Source organism: Adiantum capillus-veneris, unplaced genomic scaffold (genome assembly GCF_014529385.1).
Source record: "Adiantum capillus-veneris isolate H3 unplaced genomic scaffold, ASM1452938v2 Hic_scaffold_270, whole genome shotgun sequence".
Classification (NCBI taxonomy): Eukaryota; Viridiplantae; Streptophyta; class Polypodiopsida; order Polypodiales; family Pteridaceae; genus Adiantum; species Adiantum capillus-veneris.
In genome coordinates this window covers 352,605-371,353 of record NW_028221399.1, presented here as the reverse complement: position 1 = coordinate 371,353, position 18,749 = coordinate 352,605, and the positions used below count along the sequence as shown (strand labels likewise).

At 41.4% G+C, this 18,749-nt stretch overlaps 1 protein-coding gene across 1 annotated transcript; it reads right to left on the bottom strand.

Annotated features, from left to right (window-relative positions):
• Positions 1 to 645: 645 nt before the first annotated feature.
• Positions 646 to 3,812, bottom strand: LOC147417350 (uncharacterized). The gene is made up of 5 exons (XM_086507698.1): positions 3,205 to 3,812; positions 2,517 to 2,598; positions 2,341 to 2,435; positions 2,193 to 2,243; positions 646 to 1,387 (listed from the first exon to the last, which is right to left on the bottom strand). The coding sequence occupies exons 1-5, from the start codon at positions 3,310 to 3,312 to the stop codon at positions 914 to 916; spliced, it is 810 nt and encodes a 269-aa protein (XP_086363824.1). The 5' UTR covers positions 3,313 to 3,812; the 3' UTR covers positions 646 to 913.
• Between the last annotated feature and the right edge of the window lie 14,937 nt (positions 3,813 to 18,749).

The window sequence follows — 18,749 nt, the reverse complement described above, 5'->3', positions numbered from 1 at the left end:
TGTGAGAGTGCATGCCACAAGGTTGAGAGCTTACATGAGGAAGGCACCTTACAATGGCAACATGTTTAGAGCTGCTAAGAGTCCATGACACAAATTTACCTGAGCAGTGATCACAAATTAGCCTAAGGTTGCCTTGACATGCCAAAAACAGTCTTTTGCAACATTATTTCCACACTTCCACCTCTTCAAGAATTTCCTAAGTAAATTAAAATAAATCCTGAATTTTCGTCTTATGGCCATTTGCCTAAGGTTCACATTTCTCCCTCTTGCTTGGCAGTTAAAGCTTTTAGTAAATGATTCTCCTAGTGCTGAAGTAGTGTTATACTAAACCTGAAGACCTTGGAGGATTTTCCTCATTCCAAGGACCAGAGTTATACAACATTATTACGACTGGTTACAAATACATTTTCATGAGAATTAATTACCACCCTCAAAAAAAATAGAATACTTCTTTTCATTGGGCACAGATTCACGTCTGTTTCCAATCTGTTCCATCAGAAGGTTCAACTCATACTGCCCTCTGCGAAGAGGTGGAGAAAAAAATCTTCACAAGCAAGATTATGTAGAAATTTTCAGACAAGACATACCACAAACCAATACATCGTTGCACATCATATTGTCAAAGACCCAATGACAAACCACAGAGAATCTAACAACATTCAATCACTATTACCAAAAATCCTATTCAAATGATTTTGCCAAAAATTGTCCATTGTCTAAATGTGGCTGTAAGGATTTCTTGCTAATGTTTGTAACATTGTCAAACATCTACTGTGTGCAATCTTGCAAAACTACATTTCACAAATCAGGCCAATTAGTCGTATATACAACTGGGAAAAATGAAAGAGTGAAGATTACAATGAGCCGCTTGTTTGCCAATGTGACAATTGACTCAAAATAAGCTTCAAAACAATCAGTGACCGAAATCGTGAGGGCATGCAAAATCTCCATGGCATTGCATGTCAGCTGCACCGTCGTACCTGTTCTCGTGCATGTTCATGTGCAAGCCATCAGCACATGCGCTGGAGTGCAAAGCAGCCATCCCTTTGCTGCCTTTGTTTTTCAGGCCGTTGTCGCAAGCAGTTGAATTCAGCCCATTGGGGGCACACTTTGTTTTCTTACATGTACTCACATCAAGATTATTATCAAAATGGAAAGCCTGGTCAAAAAAATAATGGTTTTGGGGTGAAAGAAAGCTTTCATCCATCACGCATGACCCAAAGTAAGATGTGCCATAATCATCACTTCCCCAGCCACGCTTCTTCTCAAAGTTCACTGAGGATGCGGAGGGTGGGGGGCGCGGGTCACTGAAAGCAGCCAAATCAGCACTAAACATGCTAACAAACAACTGCTGCAAATCCTCAAGACTGTTCATTTTCTCTGAATCCTGCAAATTGAAACCACCACATCAATACATGGCCAGTTTGTAGACCACGACTTCCGCTGAAAATTACCTTTAGTAAAACCAAGCATCAGAAACACCCAATACAAGGATTAAACCCCAGAGCATGTATATGGTCACAACAGAGGTAATCCCATAATGTAACAAGACACACAACATCAGAAAATGGAAGTGGGAGATGAAGATGGCAAAAACTACAGACGCCCACTCTCTTATAGCCATGGGGACCAAGAAACAGAAGCCTCAATCTCTGCTCTAATAACCCTTGACGTCAAGGTATCCTCGACCTCCAAGCTTTTTGTGGTTACGAGATTACTTTTAATGAAAAGAGTAATCTATTTGGCTTCCATTTGCACATTAACCTCTTTACTTTCTTAACTGTCAGTGTGCATGCCACTTTTAATCATGATGTTCTTTCACGTACTTAAACCTTGCGTGTGATCTCCTGATGATAATTTGTAGTGTGGTGAGTGTTGCGTTTTGGGATTTCACAGTGGGTATTGGGGCATTTGACACTTGGCTCAGCAAAAAGAGAGAAGCCCCAATACCCAAATGAACTATTGGAACTGCTGCCACCTTCGTCGAAATCTGCATAGCCTATGATGTCATGAAAAATTGAGATACATGTGCAGAGAAAAGAGGGAGGCGATTAGGAGAGCACCTGTTTAGCATTGTACCCTTTTAAATGAGTTGACATATTTTCATGACAGTAAGCTTATGTGTCCCATCAAAACAAAAATAGATGTCCCGTCAAAAAGAAGATAAAGCTTCCATCAAACATTAGGCTCACCTGGACATTGGCCATCATGCCCGTCATCTCATTAAGGAAGCTGCTCAATCCCTGACAAGGAAACAGAGCTCAATTTCTTGCAGGCATGCTTACTCCTCAACAACTGCCAAATCAATTCAAACGGTCTTAACCACAGCTATTACAATACCTCGATGTCTTCTTCATCATCATCCGGGTAATACAGTCCACTGTCATACAACATCTTCTTTCTCTCATCAGAAAGTACTGCCAAGAAAGCAAAAACTGCAACTACTCAATTACATCAAATTCAAACTACAGAGAGCTTACAACTTTATGTTCTGTACAAGTTTTAACTAAATATACCTGTGTATGCTTCCTGAATTTCTTGAAACTTAAGGTTTCCTTTAGCTCGATCTTTCGCATTGCATTTATCAGGGTGCCATTTCTGCATACCATAATGTAAACTGAGCACATAAACCCTAGTGCACCACCACAATATACTGTAGTTATTTGTCAAAGGTCCAATTTACAATTTTTTGCCAGATCAGAAACTTAAATCTAGTTCCAATCCTTACGTCAACTGACTACTTCCATAACAAAGACATTCAATAATAAGCAGAAGTTCCACATCAAAATATTGGAACTGATGGTCTTCCAACTGGCAACCAGGAACACGGGTGGCCTAGTTGCTTCAAAGAATTTCAAAAATCAGTGCCAGGCTACGATTTCCCACCTGGAGGTATTCTGCTTAGAACTTAAGTACAATACAGGTAGCCTCTCATTGAAAGTGCTTACTAACAGGCACACAAAGTCACATACAGAGGTGCAGAGATGCGTCAATGCATGTGCGTGTTACAAACCTACAGACAAACTTGCGTTAGACATGTATTCAAATACCACCACACAGACACCCACTGTAAATTGGTCTCTGAAAACCTGATTATGGATATGAGTCACTTACTTTAAGATTATTTTGCAGAAAGATTTGGTCTACATTGTGCATCAACAGTGGGATCAAACATACACAAGTGATTATTCACATGAATCATACCATGGCAAGCTTCTTATACGCTGCTCGAATTGCATCCGGAGAAGCGTCACTATTTAGCCCCAAAATCGCATAATACCGATTGACAGATTGAAAATTGAACGGCTCCATCTACTCGTCTGCTATCAAAGTGCGTAGAAAGGAATGGACTCAAAGGGAAGAGCGCATCGCCCGCGTGAACCAAGAGCCCACTTGCAGGAAGACTCAAGAGCCCACTTGGGCGTACAGCTGCGATCACAAAATTGTGCGCACACGCAATGTGACTCTGTACTACACCAACGATCGCAGAAATCTTTGTCTCAAAATGAGGGGCAATGCGATTGCGCTCGGGAAATCGGGGAAGAGAAGGGGCAATTCTCTGGAGGGCGGGAAAAACACCCAGCACAATTGCACACAGAACGGCGAGCGTGGGCGACCCGGTATGAACAAGATTGCACACAGTAGAGAAGCGATATGGCCCTATGTGTGCTGCAATTTGCCCCCGAAACAACAGACGGGGTAGAAGAAGGAGGGGATGGGCCGTGGGCACACGTAAATTCGCAGCGCTAACCCTAATTAGCAGAGAGCGTAACAGAGCTATAAACGAACACGTGCTTCAGCTTTCCGCAGCAGCTGACAAAAGTGGGTCCCATGATTGGTGGTTTCTCAGATGGACGGCTATGATGTAGTCAAGCCGCCCACAGCCTGATATAAGCCGTCAGATCGGTTTAGATATTTTCCCTTGTTCGGACCTTCTGGAAGGCCCATCAACCAATAGCCAGTGCCCACCTGGCCTGCGCCATTGCCTGAATGGGAGCAGCCCGTCGCCGGGCTGGCATAGAGGGTTCTAGAAAAACCTGGAGCCTTTTACCACCCCAAAGTCTCCAGAAGCATCCGAAGTTCCGAAGGATATTTTATACAGGTCTAGGAGAGTTTCACACGCAGGACTGCCCGGCAGCCCGAGACGGGGCAAAGTGCAGCTAAGTGCTTACTGTGGATATATATATATATATATATATATATAGATAGAGAGAGAGAGAGAGAGAGAGAGAGAGAGAGAGAGAGAGAGAGAATTTCTCAGGCACTGTAGATGCTTGTGAGTATAGATGCAAAAAGATCCTATGTCTGTTGTGTCCCTCTCCTTGCAAACATGAGCAATAAAAATCACTATATTACCAAAAATATAAATCAATACCAATTCTCGTTACTCACTTTTTGCTTGTGCCTATAGATGTGAAAAGATCCACTGTCCCTCAAGTCAAAATTTGTTGGAAGTGACGTAGGAGGATAAGAGTGCCTACCCATAAAATTGCTCAAAATGCGGCTTGCAAAGAGGGCCTCTAAGTGCAGTAGACCCTTTCATGGAGGCAACACGATCCCATAGTTCTCAATGTGCATGCGACATATGCCTTGTGCCAGTGACTGCATACTCCCTATTCGGTTAAAAGTAAGTTGCAAGTATCGGTAGCCGGTTTAGGATGCGGTTCTTCAATGTAGAGGATGGTTTGACCACCCTCCACGCTGAAGTGAAAATTTTTCAGAGCAACATTTCAACATGTTTTCGCAGTCGTATGGGAAGGCCATTTGCAGCTGTATGGGCAAGCGCTCTTAGACCTTGTACACATTTTGAAAAGTGACCGCTTTGGGGGTCATGACGCTCTTTACGGTAGGAATGATTGTAATCGTCAACATACACAAAAAACTCAATATGCATGGTGCAATTGCCTAGCATTGGATGATCCATCAACTCACGATTCACACTATCCTTAAATCGAAAACATTTTCTACAAATCATGGTTAGCTCTTGGTTGGGCTCGCTCTTGATGTAAACCTTTCCATCCAAATTTATGTGGTAGGCTGTTCAACCAAAGAAGCCATATAATTGTAGAGACAAGTGCTCAGTCGGTGGGATAGGTAATGTAGTGCATAAGAATCTTGGCCATCATGCATACATGAGCTACATTTGCTCTCGATAGAGTTTGAGAAGTCACCAATCTTGACTGTCTTCTATGTGCAAGAACATGAAAATGAGCATAGCCTGCATTGTTGTTGTGATATACCCTATAAGTTGTGTAATGGAAATGGCCTATGAACTTTGAGAATATCGGAATTAGGAGATTAAAGAGAGCATTTTTGTGAGACTACTTTGAGAACATAGAGGGTGAACTTAATTGATGGTAGCAACATAATCATAGTACCTAATTAACTGCGCATGAACAATACTTTTGCAAGAGAGAGAGTTAAGAGAACTTGACAACAATTGAGGAGCCGGTCCCCCCTCCAATAGGCTTTTGTATTATAGGTTCTCCCATCTAGAGAGACTTGGTACAATACAATCTTTGTGTTCCTTGTGACCTAGGTGATGCAATCAAGATGGAAAGCTGCATGCATCACGAGCATAACATAGACTTTGTAAAAAGCATTAACTATCCCCATCCTCAGTCCCCAGGCCTCAAGCACCTTCAAAAGTGGAGAGAGCTAGCGGGGAATGAGGGTGGGGAAGAGGAAGAAGAAACATTCATAGGAGAAAGAAATAGTTCCTTACTTATCATCACTCTTCTTGCTAGCATACATAATAGCATAGTAATTGTAACATTTAATGGCCTAGTAACTTGTGTGTAGCGGAAAATAGCATGAACATAGTGAGCATTTCATTAGAATAGATTCCTAATGAGAATAACAAGAGTGCTTGGGTGGAGAGAGCAACAAAAAGCATAACACCTAGTTAGATAGCATGAACAATACTTCAAAAGAGAGAGAAATTAAGCTATTGACAACAGTTGAGGACCGGATTTACATGGAGCCGGTCCCCCCTCCAAAAGGCTTTGTATTATGGTTTCTCCCATCAAGAGAGACATTTTACAATACAATTATTTGTGTTCCTTCAATACTAGCTAGTGCAATGAAGATGGAAACTTCAGGCACTAAGAAAAACACTTATTAAACACAACATCAATTCCCTCACGGTCTCAGACCCAAAACCTCACACAATTTTGAAGATGGTGAGAGCTAGCGGGGTATGAGAGTAGATTGAGAGGAAGGAGTAGTCGTCCTACAACAAAGATATACATCTCCTCACATAATCACTCATATTAGCACAACTTAGATTAGTAATTAGCATGGTAGAGGAGTTGAGCATGCATCGAAGTTTGGCTCTTGGTTAGATTTGCATCACAAAGCCAAGAGTTGTTGGTGTAGGCCTTCCTTCTAACAAGCTTAGAGTAGGTGATAAGCTTTCCATTAAAGCTTGAGAAGGAGAGAGAGAGTGTCTTCTTACTCCACACATGGACTAGTGTGAATGCGTATGCAATAATTCCTTGAGAAAATCAGACCCCTCTCTCTCTCGGTCGACCCCTCTTGCTATTTTGCTCACACCCTACTGGACCTCTCCAGGCTTAGCCAATGGAATTTCAAGAGCATAAGTGATAGCCTTCTGACATGTGTTCCCCTTTTGTGAGAGCTTTAGGTAATTAATTAATGCAACTAAACTCTCATTGGACCCCTTTGTCTCCCGGCCAATAGGAATCAGGCAAGCCATTGGGCTGCTGAATGCTTATTGGACCCCTTGGGAGACTGTCCAATAGTCTTCTATAGAGATTAATTCCTATTGTTTCTTTTATTAAGTGTTTTTAAATTAATTAAACTAGATTTACTCTAGCCTAATTCTCATTGGTCCACCTCCATGGCCATCCAATAGGATTTGAGTACACCTTGTGGGCATCTGGCTAGGGAATTGACATGTGTCCCTCTTTCCCCTTGTGTAAAGGAAGCTTGTGAGTGTGAGTGTGTGTTTGTGTGTGTGTGTGTGTGTGTGTGTGTGTGTGTGTGTGTGTGCGTGTTTTTTTCTCTCTCATCCCCTACTTCCAGGGCTCGCCCCCTCCTAAGTAGGACTCTTTGAAGACTTTTTGGCACACACACTAAGCATCCTCTTTTCCTAGTGATTGACCTTTGGACACAACCTTTGAATTTTGGAACCTTAGCATTTTGGAAGTCTTAATGGGCTGAACCTTAGGGTCTTTTAAGCCCATTTTTGCACATTGATCTTTTGCAGATGGCCCCCCCTTTGGATCCCTACTGTGGCCGGTCTGCCAGCTTAACCAATATTCTAGCTTTTTCTCCCCTGGCACTTCCTCATATTAAATGATCAGTTTAACATAAGAAAATCATTTAGGAGAATTAGATATTAGTTATTATGACATTTCATTAGTCCTTTTTATAGAGGGTAGAGGATCCCTATGTTACCCTACGACATCGTTCCAGAATGGATGACTAGTCCATTTGGCGCTTGAGAGCCTAAGCTGCCGCAAGCATGTTTGCACATTAGTCCTATCAATCTTCCATAGTAGAGTGACAAAATCTACTTGGTGTTTGGGAGACGTCGTCTCCGCAAACTTGATCTAAGCATGCATACTACTTCATTTTTGTGCACAATAAAGAAAAGAGTCGTATAAGACAAAAACTTTGTTCATTTTAAACATTTGTACATTTGCTTACTCTAGGGAAGCATTGTAAGCATTGACAAGGTTTAGGTTATCCTTTAATTGTATGCCTTGCATCCATCTAGCATCTTCAAAAGGATAATTATTAAACTTAATAAGATATCGTCAGATAGTCTTACCGCCTCTTAGTACCTTGTCTTCATGTCGGAAATTGGACTCGGGCTGCAACACCTCTTCTTGGTCCTCGATTTTTGGTGGGTCTTCAATAGTTGGTCCTTGAGGTGGCTCTCCTTTGTAAGGCTTTAGTAGGCTCACATGAAACGCATTGTGTATGAGCCAATGGCTGGGCAACTTGAGTTGATAGGCCATCTCATTGATTGTCCTAAAAATCTGGAAGGGACCATAGTACCTTTTTGCTACTTTTGGTGTCTCGTAGGATTCTTTCCTGTCGTGTGCCTTAATTGAGCCTTGGGAAATTTGAGTAAGACCCAATCAGTTTCTTTAAAGGCTTGGGCTCTTTTGTGCTTGTCAGCAGCAGCCTTTTGCCTTTGCTGTGAGATAGAGATAGCATCCTTAATCTTTTTGAAAGATTCTTGTAGGTCTCGGCTATACTCATCTACACAACGAAGATCTTCCCATGTACATTAAGTAGCAGGGAACTTTGTGATCTTCCCTTGATTACCTCAAAAGGTGCTTTCCCCATGGAAGTATGTACAATGTTATTGTAAGCATACTCCACTAAGGGTAAGTACTTCTCCCATTGGGATCTTTGATCTACTTCCGTTGCATAGGCTTTTAGTAGATCGAGAAATGTTAGGTTAGCTATTTCACTTTGGCCATCCGTTTGCGGGTGATATGCCGAAGAGAAATTTAGCCTTGTTCCTAAATTCTAAAAGAGACCCTTCTAGAAATTACTGGTCATTCTAGGATCTCTATCCGACACTATGGACATTGGCAAGCCATGGTACTTGAAGATTTGTGAAATGAAGAGGGTTGCCATTTGATGGGCTTTGATAGTCTTTTTGACAGGTATAAAATGAGCTTGTTTACTGAACCTGTCTACTATCATCCATATTCCCGTATTCCATGGATAGACTTAGGCAATCTAAAGATTAAATTCATGGATATGCTCTCCCATGGTGAATTAGGGATTGGCAAAGGTTGAAGCAATCCAGGTTGCTTCCCTCTATCAAACTTCGTCTTTTGGCATACCACACATTTAGAAACATACTCTTGTATGTTTGCTTTCATGGTAGGCGAATAGAAATATGTTTCAATCCCTTTTAAGGTAGACTGAATCCCTCTAGCTAGTAGCGCATAGTCTATTACCATAGAGAAGATAACCATCTTGTGAAGTAAATGGTTCCTCTTTCTTACCTAATGCAAGGGCTGAAATCACATCTCTAAAATCGGGATCAATAGCATACTCATCTATCATAGAAGATAGATCATAGTGAGTTGCTATAGAAACCGCATTCACTCTCGACCGTCTTGACAGTGCATCAGCTACTTGATTATGCTTGCCAGCAATGTGAGCAATATGAAAATGGAATTGCGAAAGGAAATTAACCCACCTCATTTGTTTGTCGGAGAGCCTTGTCTACGTCATGAAGTACTTAAGGCTTTGGGGATCCGTTTGCAGAATGAAAGGAGTCCCCAATAAATAGTGCTTCCATGAGTCTAAGGCATGTAGAACAGCGAGGAGTTTCTTTTCATATATGCCTAGAGCTTGCTCAACAAAGTCGAGCCTTCAACTTTCATAGGCTATGGCGTGCCCTTCTTGGAGCAAAACAACACCAAGGCAATCACCACAAGCATTTCTTTAAGCTTTTCTTTAAGCTTTTTGAAAGCATTGTTCTCCTTATCAGACCATGTATAGCTTACGTTTTTATTTTTTAGGTCATGTAATGGTCCTGCAATTTGTGAGAACTTTTCTATGAAGCGTCTATAGTATGCACACATACCTATAAAGCTTCTTAGTTCATGAAGATTCCTTGGTTTAGGCCATCCTTTATTACTCTAATTTTGATGGATCCATTTGATGCCATCTTGAGAGATAATGTGACCTAAATATTGAATCTCTTGTAAGAAAAATTCACTTTTCATAAAGTTTATTCTCTCTTAGAACTTGAAATATTACATGGAGGTGTTGCTTGTGGTCTTCTAATGAATTAGAGTAGATGATGATATCATCAAAGAACACTCTAGTACAAGGTTCGATGAGGCATGAATAGCTTCTCCATCAAGCGGTTGAATGTGGCTGGTGCATTGGTCAAGCCAAAAGGCATGTTAATATATTTGTAAAGACCAAACGTAGTGCGAAATGCGGTCTTTATAATGTCTTGATCAACTATCCTTATTTGATGATAGCCACTTTTTAGGTCAATCCTACTAAAGTAGGTGGACCCTTGTAGCTTATCAAATAGGTCTTCTACCCATGGAACGGGAAACCTATTCTTGATAGTGATCCTATTTAGTGCTCTATAATCGACACACATACGATATGTTTTGTCTTTCTTTTGCACTCCTCTTTTGAGCTCGAGAAACTCTATAAGGAGGTTTATCAGGCAGTGAACTTCTTGGAAGAAGTTCAATTGCATGGTCATCATTGCCTCGTTTAGGAGCTAGCTCACAAGGGATGTCGTCAATAAAGACATCTTGAAACCCCTTGAGAAAATTGGATAACTTGAATTCCTTGTGATCATTTATATTTTCTTTTGCTAAAGCATTAGGTTCATTTTGAGAATCTTTAACAAAAATCATGTACACGGAAATAGAGCTCTTTATTGACTTATTAAAAGCTTGTGTATGTACAATGGGTATGGTGTCACCCATTTGCTTAGCATCTATGTACATATCTTTTTCCCTGAACCTAAAATAGATTCTTCTTTCAAGGAATTTAACATTGGCAGCCATGCGATCAAACCATGGTGCCCCTAGGATTACATCCTCATGCTTGAGAGGAGAGATAAAGAAGTCCTCTTTGTCCACATAGCTTTGGACATGGAGCCTCAATTTTCTAATTAAGGGAGTGACTGAAGCTTCTTGCCCCTTGAAAGCACCATCTGCGGGTAGGACATCTCCCATCTCGTAAGCTTGTATGCCTAGCTTGGTGGCCAACTCTATGGATATGAAATTGTGAGTAGAACCAGGGTCAAAGAGAATAAAAGCATCCTGTTCTCTTACCTTTCCCCAAGCATGGCATAGAGGAGATCCTTTCGGGTGAGTTTCCTCCTCTTGGATTTCGACCAAGGTAGCTCTAGGAGGCTCATAGCGGGTGTCCTTTTGGGGACAAGCGTGGTACGCATGCCCTTGCTCGCCGCACTTGGAACAACGGTTATCCTTGCAATAACGCTCAAGCTCTTCAGGAGAGAGTTTGTTTTTGCCCTTGTAAACTCCCTTCTCATTAGCTTTGTTAGAATTGCCCTTACGAGACTTTTGGTCATTGTCCTTCCCCTTAGGCTCATTGGAACCCTTGTTTTCCGTGAGCTTAGAATTTCTTTTAGCCCCTGTTTGGAAATTGATTCGAGAAGCCACCATAGTATGGTGTATAACCGCCGATATGGTGTGTGGCCTTTGGGAGTTGACATACTCCGCCATTTCTTCAGTTAAACCCACACAAAATTGTTGCTTTTGGTCTCCAAAATCCATCTTTGTGAAGACAGTGGCTTTGAGATGTAGGTCCCAAAACCTGTCTACATATTTGTGAATGGATTCGTAGGGAGAGAGATTCAGGCTTCGCCATTCGGTGAGTACTTTGTCTTTGGCATCGGTAGCCAAAAACTGCTTCATGATGGAAGCTCTTAAAGCTTTCCATGTTTGTGGAGCTTCACCGTTTGCCCCTAGGCTAGACCACCATTGCATGGCGGGCTTTTGAAAATGCATAGCTACATGGTGTAGCTTAGAGGAATTCATGAAGCCCTCATCTCCGAACGCCGCATCAAATTGTTGGATGAAGGCCAAGACTTTGTTCGTAGCACCAAATGTGCCATCGTAGGTAAGGAAAGAGATGTTCTTTCCTCCCTCTTTGAACTTCTTGAGCTTGGAGGATCTCTTCCCCGCGGCATAGTATTTCCTATGGCCTCTTATTTTTTATGGTTCAAAAGTTGCACCATCACTTTCTTCAGAAGATGAAGAATTTGAGGAAGATGGAGAAGAGGGTGACCTCTTTCTCACCTTTTTCTAGCCTTGATCTTCTTTGTCTGCACCATCACTTTCATAAGAGGAAGAGGATGAAGAAGAGGGTGTCCTCTTTCTCGCCTTTTTCTTCTCTTGCCTTTTGTCATCCCTCTTTGAATTATGGTGTGGAGAAGTGTGCGATGGTCTTCTCTGTTTTGGAGGTGATGGAGAGCGTTTAGCCCACCGTCTTTGTGGAGCCATCTCCGCTGAGGTGACAGGAGACTCACTTCTTTCTTGTTCCTTCGGTGGGGGCTCTTGAATTCTCCTTTGGGAAGGAGATGCATCATCAAGAAGAAAATTTTTGAGCCCTTCGTATGGATCCTCTTCTTCTTCCCGAATCGGAGAGAGAGCCTCTTTTGGAAGTCTCACAAGGAGGCTTCCTAGGTGGTCTCTCGTCATGGTGGGGAGCTTGGAGAATCCCATGAGCACGAAGTTGCCATTGCACTTCACTTTGGAGGGATGGATTGCTCATGGCTTGTTGAAGCCTAGAAACAAGATAGTTAACAAGCATAGGGGCATCATTAGTAGCCTGCTCATTAGCAAAATCAAAGTTATCAACATTAATTTCACTCCCTTTACTATTGCCAACCATTCTAACAACTTTTAGGTGTAAAATTTTTAGGTGTACTTTGGCACTTCAAGACCTAGTTGCTACTCCTCTTTACCCCTTTAGAAAAAGCACTTAAGCTACTGTACCCATGGCTTGAATACCATTAATTGCAAGGAATAGAAGAGAGGGTCGTTCATCACCAAAACAACACCGGCTCCTGTCAAGCTTTTAATAGCTCAATAGTGGTTAAGCCGTAGGCACGCCCAGTAGGACTCCACTATTAAGACCATAGCTTCGACGGTGATGCCCCGTTATCTGCACGAAGGTAGGCCCACTGCAAGGCTGAAAAATCCCTATTCTACTTACTCAAATGCAATTAACAATACCAACCATTTCTAGCTATCTTGAGGACATCCCTTCTTGAGCAAGAGAGAAACCTTGTGCTCTGATACCAATGTAACATTTAATGGCCTAGTAACTTGTGTGTAGCGGAAAATAGCATGAACATAGTGAGCATTTCATTGAAATAGATTCCTAATGAGAATAACAAGAGTGCTTGGGTGGAGAGAGCAACAAAAAGTATAACACCTAGTTAAATAGCATGAACATTACTTCAAAAGAGAGAGATATTAAGCTATTGACAACAATTGAGGACCGGATTTACATGGAGCCGGTCCCCCCTCCAAAAGGCTTTGTATTATGGTTGGGAGAGACATTTTACAATACAATTATTTGTGTTCCTTCATTACTAGCTAGTGCAATGAAGATGGAAACTTCAGGCACTAAGCAAAACACTTATTAAACACAACATCAATTCCCTCACGGTCTCAGACCCAAGACCTCACACACCTTCGAAGATGGTGAGAGCTAGCGGGGTATGAGAGTAGATTGAGAGGAATAAGGAGTAGTCCTACGAGAAAGATATACATCTCCTCACATAATCACTCATATTAGATAGCTTAGCTTAGTAATTATCATGGTAGAGGAGATGAGCATGCATTGAAGCTTGGCTCTTAGTTGGATTTGCATCACAAATTCAAGAGTTGTTGGTGTAGGCCTCCTTCTCACAAGCTTGGAGTAGGTGATAAGATTTCCATTAAAGCTTGAGAAGGAGAGAGAGAGAGAGAGTCTTCTTACTCCACACATGGACTAGTGTGAGTGCGTATTCAATAATGCCTTGAGAAAATCAGCCCCCTCTCTCTCTTGGTCAACCCCTCTTGCTATTTGCTCATGCTCACACCCTATTAGACCTCTCCAGGCTTAGCCAATGGAATTTCAAGAGCATAAGTGATAGCCTTCTGACACGTGTCTCCCTTTTCCCTTTTGTGAGAGCTTTAGGTAATTAATTAATGCAACTAATCTCTCATTGGAACCCTTTGTCTCGTGGCCAATAGGAATCAAGCAAGCCATTGGGCTTTTGAATGCTCATTGGACCCCTTGGGAGACTGTCCAATATTCTTTTAGAGAGCTTACTTCCTAATGGTTCTTTTATTAAGTGGTTTTAAATTAATTAAACTAGATTTACTCTAGCCTAATTCTCATTGGTCCACCTCCATGGCCATCCAATAGGATTTGAGTACACCTTGTGGGCATCTGGGCTAGGGAATTGACATGTGTCCCTCTTTGCCCTTGTGTAAAGGAAGCTTGTGTGTGTGTGTGTGTGTGTGTGTGTGTGTGTGTGTGTGTGTGTGTGTGTGTGTGTGTGTGTGTGTGTGTGTTTCTCTCATCCCCTACTTCGAGGGCTCGCCCCCTCCTAAGTAGGACTCTTTGAAGACTTTTTGGCACACATACTAAGCATCCAATTTTCCTAGTGATTGACCTTTGGACACAACCTTTGAATTTTGGAACCTTACCATTTTGGAAGTCTTAATGGGCTGAACCTTAGGGTCTTTTAAGCGCATTGCTGCACATTGCTCTTTTGCAGATGGCCCCCCTTTGGATCCCTATTTTCCCTCCTTTGGATCCCTATTGTGGTCAGTCTGCCAGCTTGATCAATATTCTAGATTTTTCTTCCCTGGCACTTCCCCATATTAAATGATCAGTTTAACATGAGAAAAGTCATTTAGGAGAAGATATTAGTTACTATGACAGTAATGAAGATGGAGAAGATGGCAAGCTTAAGCATTGAAGCATGGCTCTTGGTTGGATTTGCATTCCATAGTCAAGAGTGTTGGTGTAGTCTCTCAACTTCTCTACTAGCTTGGAGAAGAAGATGGAGCTCTTGTAGTTTGCACTTCACACAATGAGAGTGTGTGTGCGTGTGTTTGGGAGAGTATACCCCCCAAGCAACCCCCATCCTTTCTTTGGTTGACCCCCTCTTCTAGCACTATCTTGCATATGATTGGACCTCCTCAAGCTTGGTCAATCATATGCTTAGTGCATATCAAGCAACAAGGGTAGTCTTGGGACAAGTGTCCCCCTTTCCCTTTTGAGAGAGGGGACTTGATAAATGCAAAACCAATTAATTAAATCAACTAAATTATCATTGGACCCCATTGGCACACTATGAGGGAAACATGAGGAGGATCTTGATAAGTGTCCTATTTGCCTTCTTGGTACCAAGCTTGCCTTGTGTGAGGGTGTGTGTGTTCTCTCTCTAGCCCCTAGAATGAGGGCTTGCCCCCCCTTATGTAGGGACATGCATTGACTTTGAACAACTTACCCCCTCATGCACCTTAGTCAAGGAGCACCTTAGCACCTTAGTCATTAAGCACCTCAAGCACCTTAGTCAGCAAGCACGACAAGCACCTCAAGCACCATAATCAGCAAGCACGACAAGCACCTCAAGCTTGGGCCGGGTTCCCACTTCAAGCACATCCCTAGCTTACCTAAGGTCAAAGGACTTTTAACACTAACCTTTGGAGGTCTTCAATGAATCTAACCCTAAGGTCTTAAGCTCCATTGGCCGCTTTGGGGGTCATGATGCGCTTTACAGTAGGAATGATCGTAATCGTCAACCTACACGAAAAAAATCAATATGTATGGTGCAACTGCCTAGCATTGGATGATCCATCAATTCACAATAGGCATTACTAGGGATTTAATCATTGTGCACATTCACAATATCCTTAAATTGAAAACATTTTCTACAAATCATGGTTAGCTCTTGATTGGGCTCGCTCTTGATGTAAACCTTTCCATCTAAATTTATGTGGTAGGCTTCTCAACCAAAGAAGCCATATAATTGTAGAGAAAAGTGCTCAGTCAGTGAGATAGGTAATGTAGTGCATAAGAATCTTGGCCATCGTGCATACACGTGCTATATTTTCTCTCAACAGGGTTTGAGAGGTCACCAATCTTGAGTGTCTCTATGGGCAAGAACATGCAAATGAGCATAGCCTGCATTGTTATTGTGATATACCCTATAAGTTGAGCACACATACAAGAGAGCAAGTGGTTATAGCTCGAGCAGGAGCCACCTCTTAGAGCTTGATTGAGGCTAAGGCAACGATCATATAATTATAGAGAAAAGTACTTAGTCCGTGAGATAGGTAATGTAGTGCATAAGAATCTTGGCCATCGTGCATACACGTGCTATATTTTCTCTCAACATGGTTTGAGAGGTCACCAATCTTGAGTGTCTCTATGGGCAAGAACATGCAAATGAGCATAGCCTGCATTGTTATTGTGATATACCCTATAAGTTGAGCACACATACAAGAGAGCAAGGGGTTATAGCTCGAGTGGGAGCCACCTCTTAGAGCTTGATTGAGGCTAAGGCAACGATCAAGTATTCCAAGTCTCGTGTAGTTGGATTCTTGCCTATGCAGACAACAAGATCTGCATCAACATTGTCACTTGCACCTTGAAAAGTAGTGTACCGCACGTGGGTGTGCAAGCCATGCCATTACTTGAGAGCACAATCTTTTCAACATAAAGCTTTTGCTTTGTGAGCAGACACATCAATTCTTTTAATAAGAGGGGGTTGAAGCCTTCTAATCCTTCACGGCTACTGACTTGTGCGCTCTTGGCTCTGTTAGTGCTTCTTTAAGGCTTCAGCTCCTGGCCTTATGACTAACTCCAAGCTTGTAATTGTTCAGATGCAAGTTGTGCCCTTTCACTACATCGACCTTTTCATCACCTTTATGCTTAGTGAAGGAGCCATTCTCTCAAATTACCTATGAGGCGAGATCCATAAAGGCAGGAAAGGAAAAGAAAGTTTGTTAGGGGCTCACAACCCTAAAAGGTGTTCAGTAATGAAAAGATGCAGTGGAGGAATAGAGAGAACATGCAACTACTCATTAATAATTGGACTGTCAAGTAAAAACACATAGAGAACACCATCCAAGACGAAGAAAAAGTAATGATAGCGGTGTATTCTTCATCAACCCCAAGATACACGCACAAAAGGCAATACAACTGATGAATAACTAAAAACTACACAACATCCCATGAACAATTGCCCCTCTCACTATATGCCTACCCGAGAAAATACAACTACTTAGGCACTTATGTAAATATGACCTTAAGGTTAAAAGCTTCAACCTTAGTTATAACCAAAAAGTACGTAAAAGGTAACTACTGACATGTCAGGTACTAACACATGGCACACCCGGTGGGCAATGTTTAACAAACATTGTGAGGACCTACTATCCCTTGATTAGAAACATCAAAATCACAATGCATCAAAATCACAATGATCCTCCGCTTTAGTCTGCTGCTCCTTTGCATATGCACCTTCATCATCAGTTGTCATGTTAAACTCCCCAATGTTTGCATCCACATCACTTGCTTCAGTAGTCCTCTTACTCAGCATATCCTTCACAATGTCTAATAGTTGTTCTTGAACTTGCAGTTGTTCACATGTATGGCATGCTTCTGCAACTGCAACAATTGTGACTGCATCTTCAGCTGACTGCACCTGCAGTTCACTTTGAACTTTACCCAACATTGCAGCATCATATTGAACATCCATTTGGTTAGGTTGATCATGTGTGTTGCTTATCCAACTGCTTCTCCACCTACTCATACTGCTGCTTTAGTTTATCATACTGCTATTGCAATAGCAAATTCTCCACCTTTGCTTCTTCCTCTACAAAATCCGGATATGACTTGCTAACCACATCATACATTCTTATTTTAATCTTGATCCCACATTGTCTTCATGTAATCCATCATTTCTAATTTCATTTTTTCCATGTTCCTTGAATTGAGATACCTTCTACAAAGCAGGAAACTCTCCCCTTCTTCAAGTGATTTCAGATCTTTAGGCCCATTTTTATATTCAAGTGCACATTCATTAGCAGGTTCAGGTTTCTTCTCAAAAACATTGAAGAAAGATTCAAGGTAGGATGCAAAATTTGCAACCATTATACACTGCCTCTTGAACATATCCAATATGTCTGCATGTAGATGAAACATTGGGAGACCTGATTTAGACTCCGTATGCCAAAACAATCGATTTTCTTGAAAATCTTGATACAAGAAACACCCAAACTGATTTGATTCAAGGCTTGAAAATAACAAGTTGAACTCAACTTCACACATAAAAAACAGCACCAAGAGAAATCCACTTTGTACCTGTAAATCTCTCCAATCAGTGATATCTCCCTGAAACTAAAATCTTTTGACTTGTGTTCCTTGAATTTCCTTCCACTTCTTCTCGTCTTGCATATATTCCAATGCATCATTCAGACTCAAGTCAGGCTGCTCATCTAGTTGTAAAAGAGGATTCAAAAATTCCCATGTATGAGAATCCAAAGCTACTGTCAAGAATGAATTGAATATATAACGCATCTTCCCACATAGAAAATAGATAAAATTAGCAAACCCATCATCTATGTGTTCAACATGAACACATAGAACCATTGAGAGATAATAAGATCATCCATATCTCCTTCATCCACAACATCAGAGTGAAAGATAGAACAATCTCCAAGAAAACCCACTTCATCATCATCAAGCACTTGCAAAAGACTTGAATAATCATCAGTCATAACCATCTCCTCAACATCATAAGCACCATTCCTAACATTGACATCAGGATTTTAATACTTCATTGAAAAGATATGGACCTCCAATCTCCTTGACTGAATTCACAAAAGCATTGACATCATAAAGATAATTGATGACAACATCATCATTCAAAACACCTTCCATAACATCAAGGTTTGAAGAAGACTCCATATTGTTGATTTGAGTAAGTTGAAGATTCAAATCCTCAATTTGATAATCCTTGTTCAAAAAAACTTGCTTAAGAGCATCATGAACTTCATAACCGTTAGAAATATACAAATTGGCTTCAACTTGAACCTGAGAAAACTTCACCAACCATCAATGATGCCTTCTCTTCTTGAAGTTAATTGATTTTGGAAATTGCTTCATTGTTGTGACCATACTTGAATGCCTCTCATCCTCCAACTATAATGAGAGATTGTTGATCATCTTCGCTTGAGAAACAA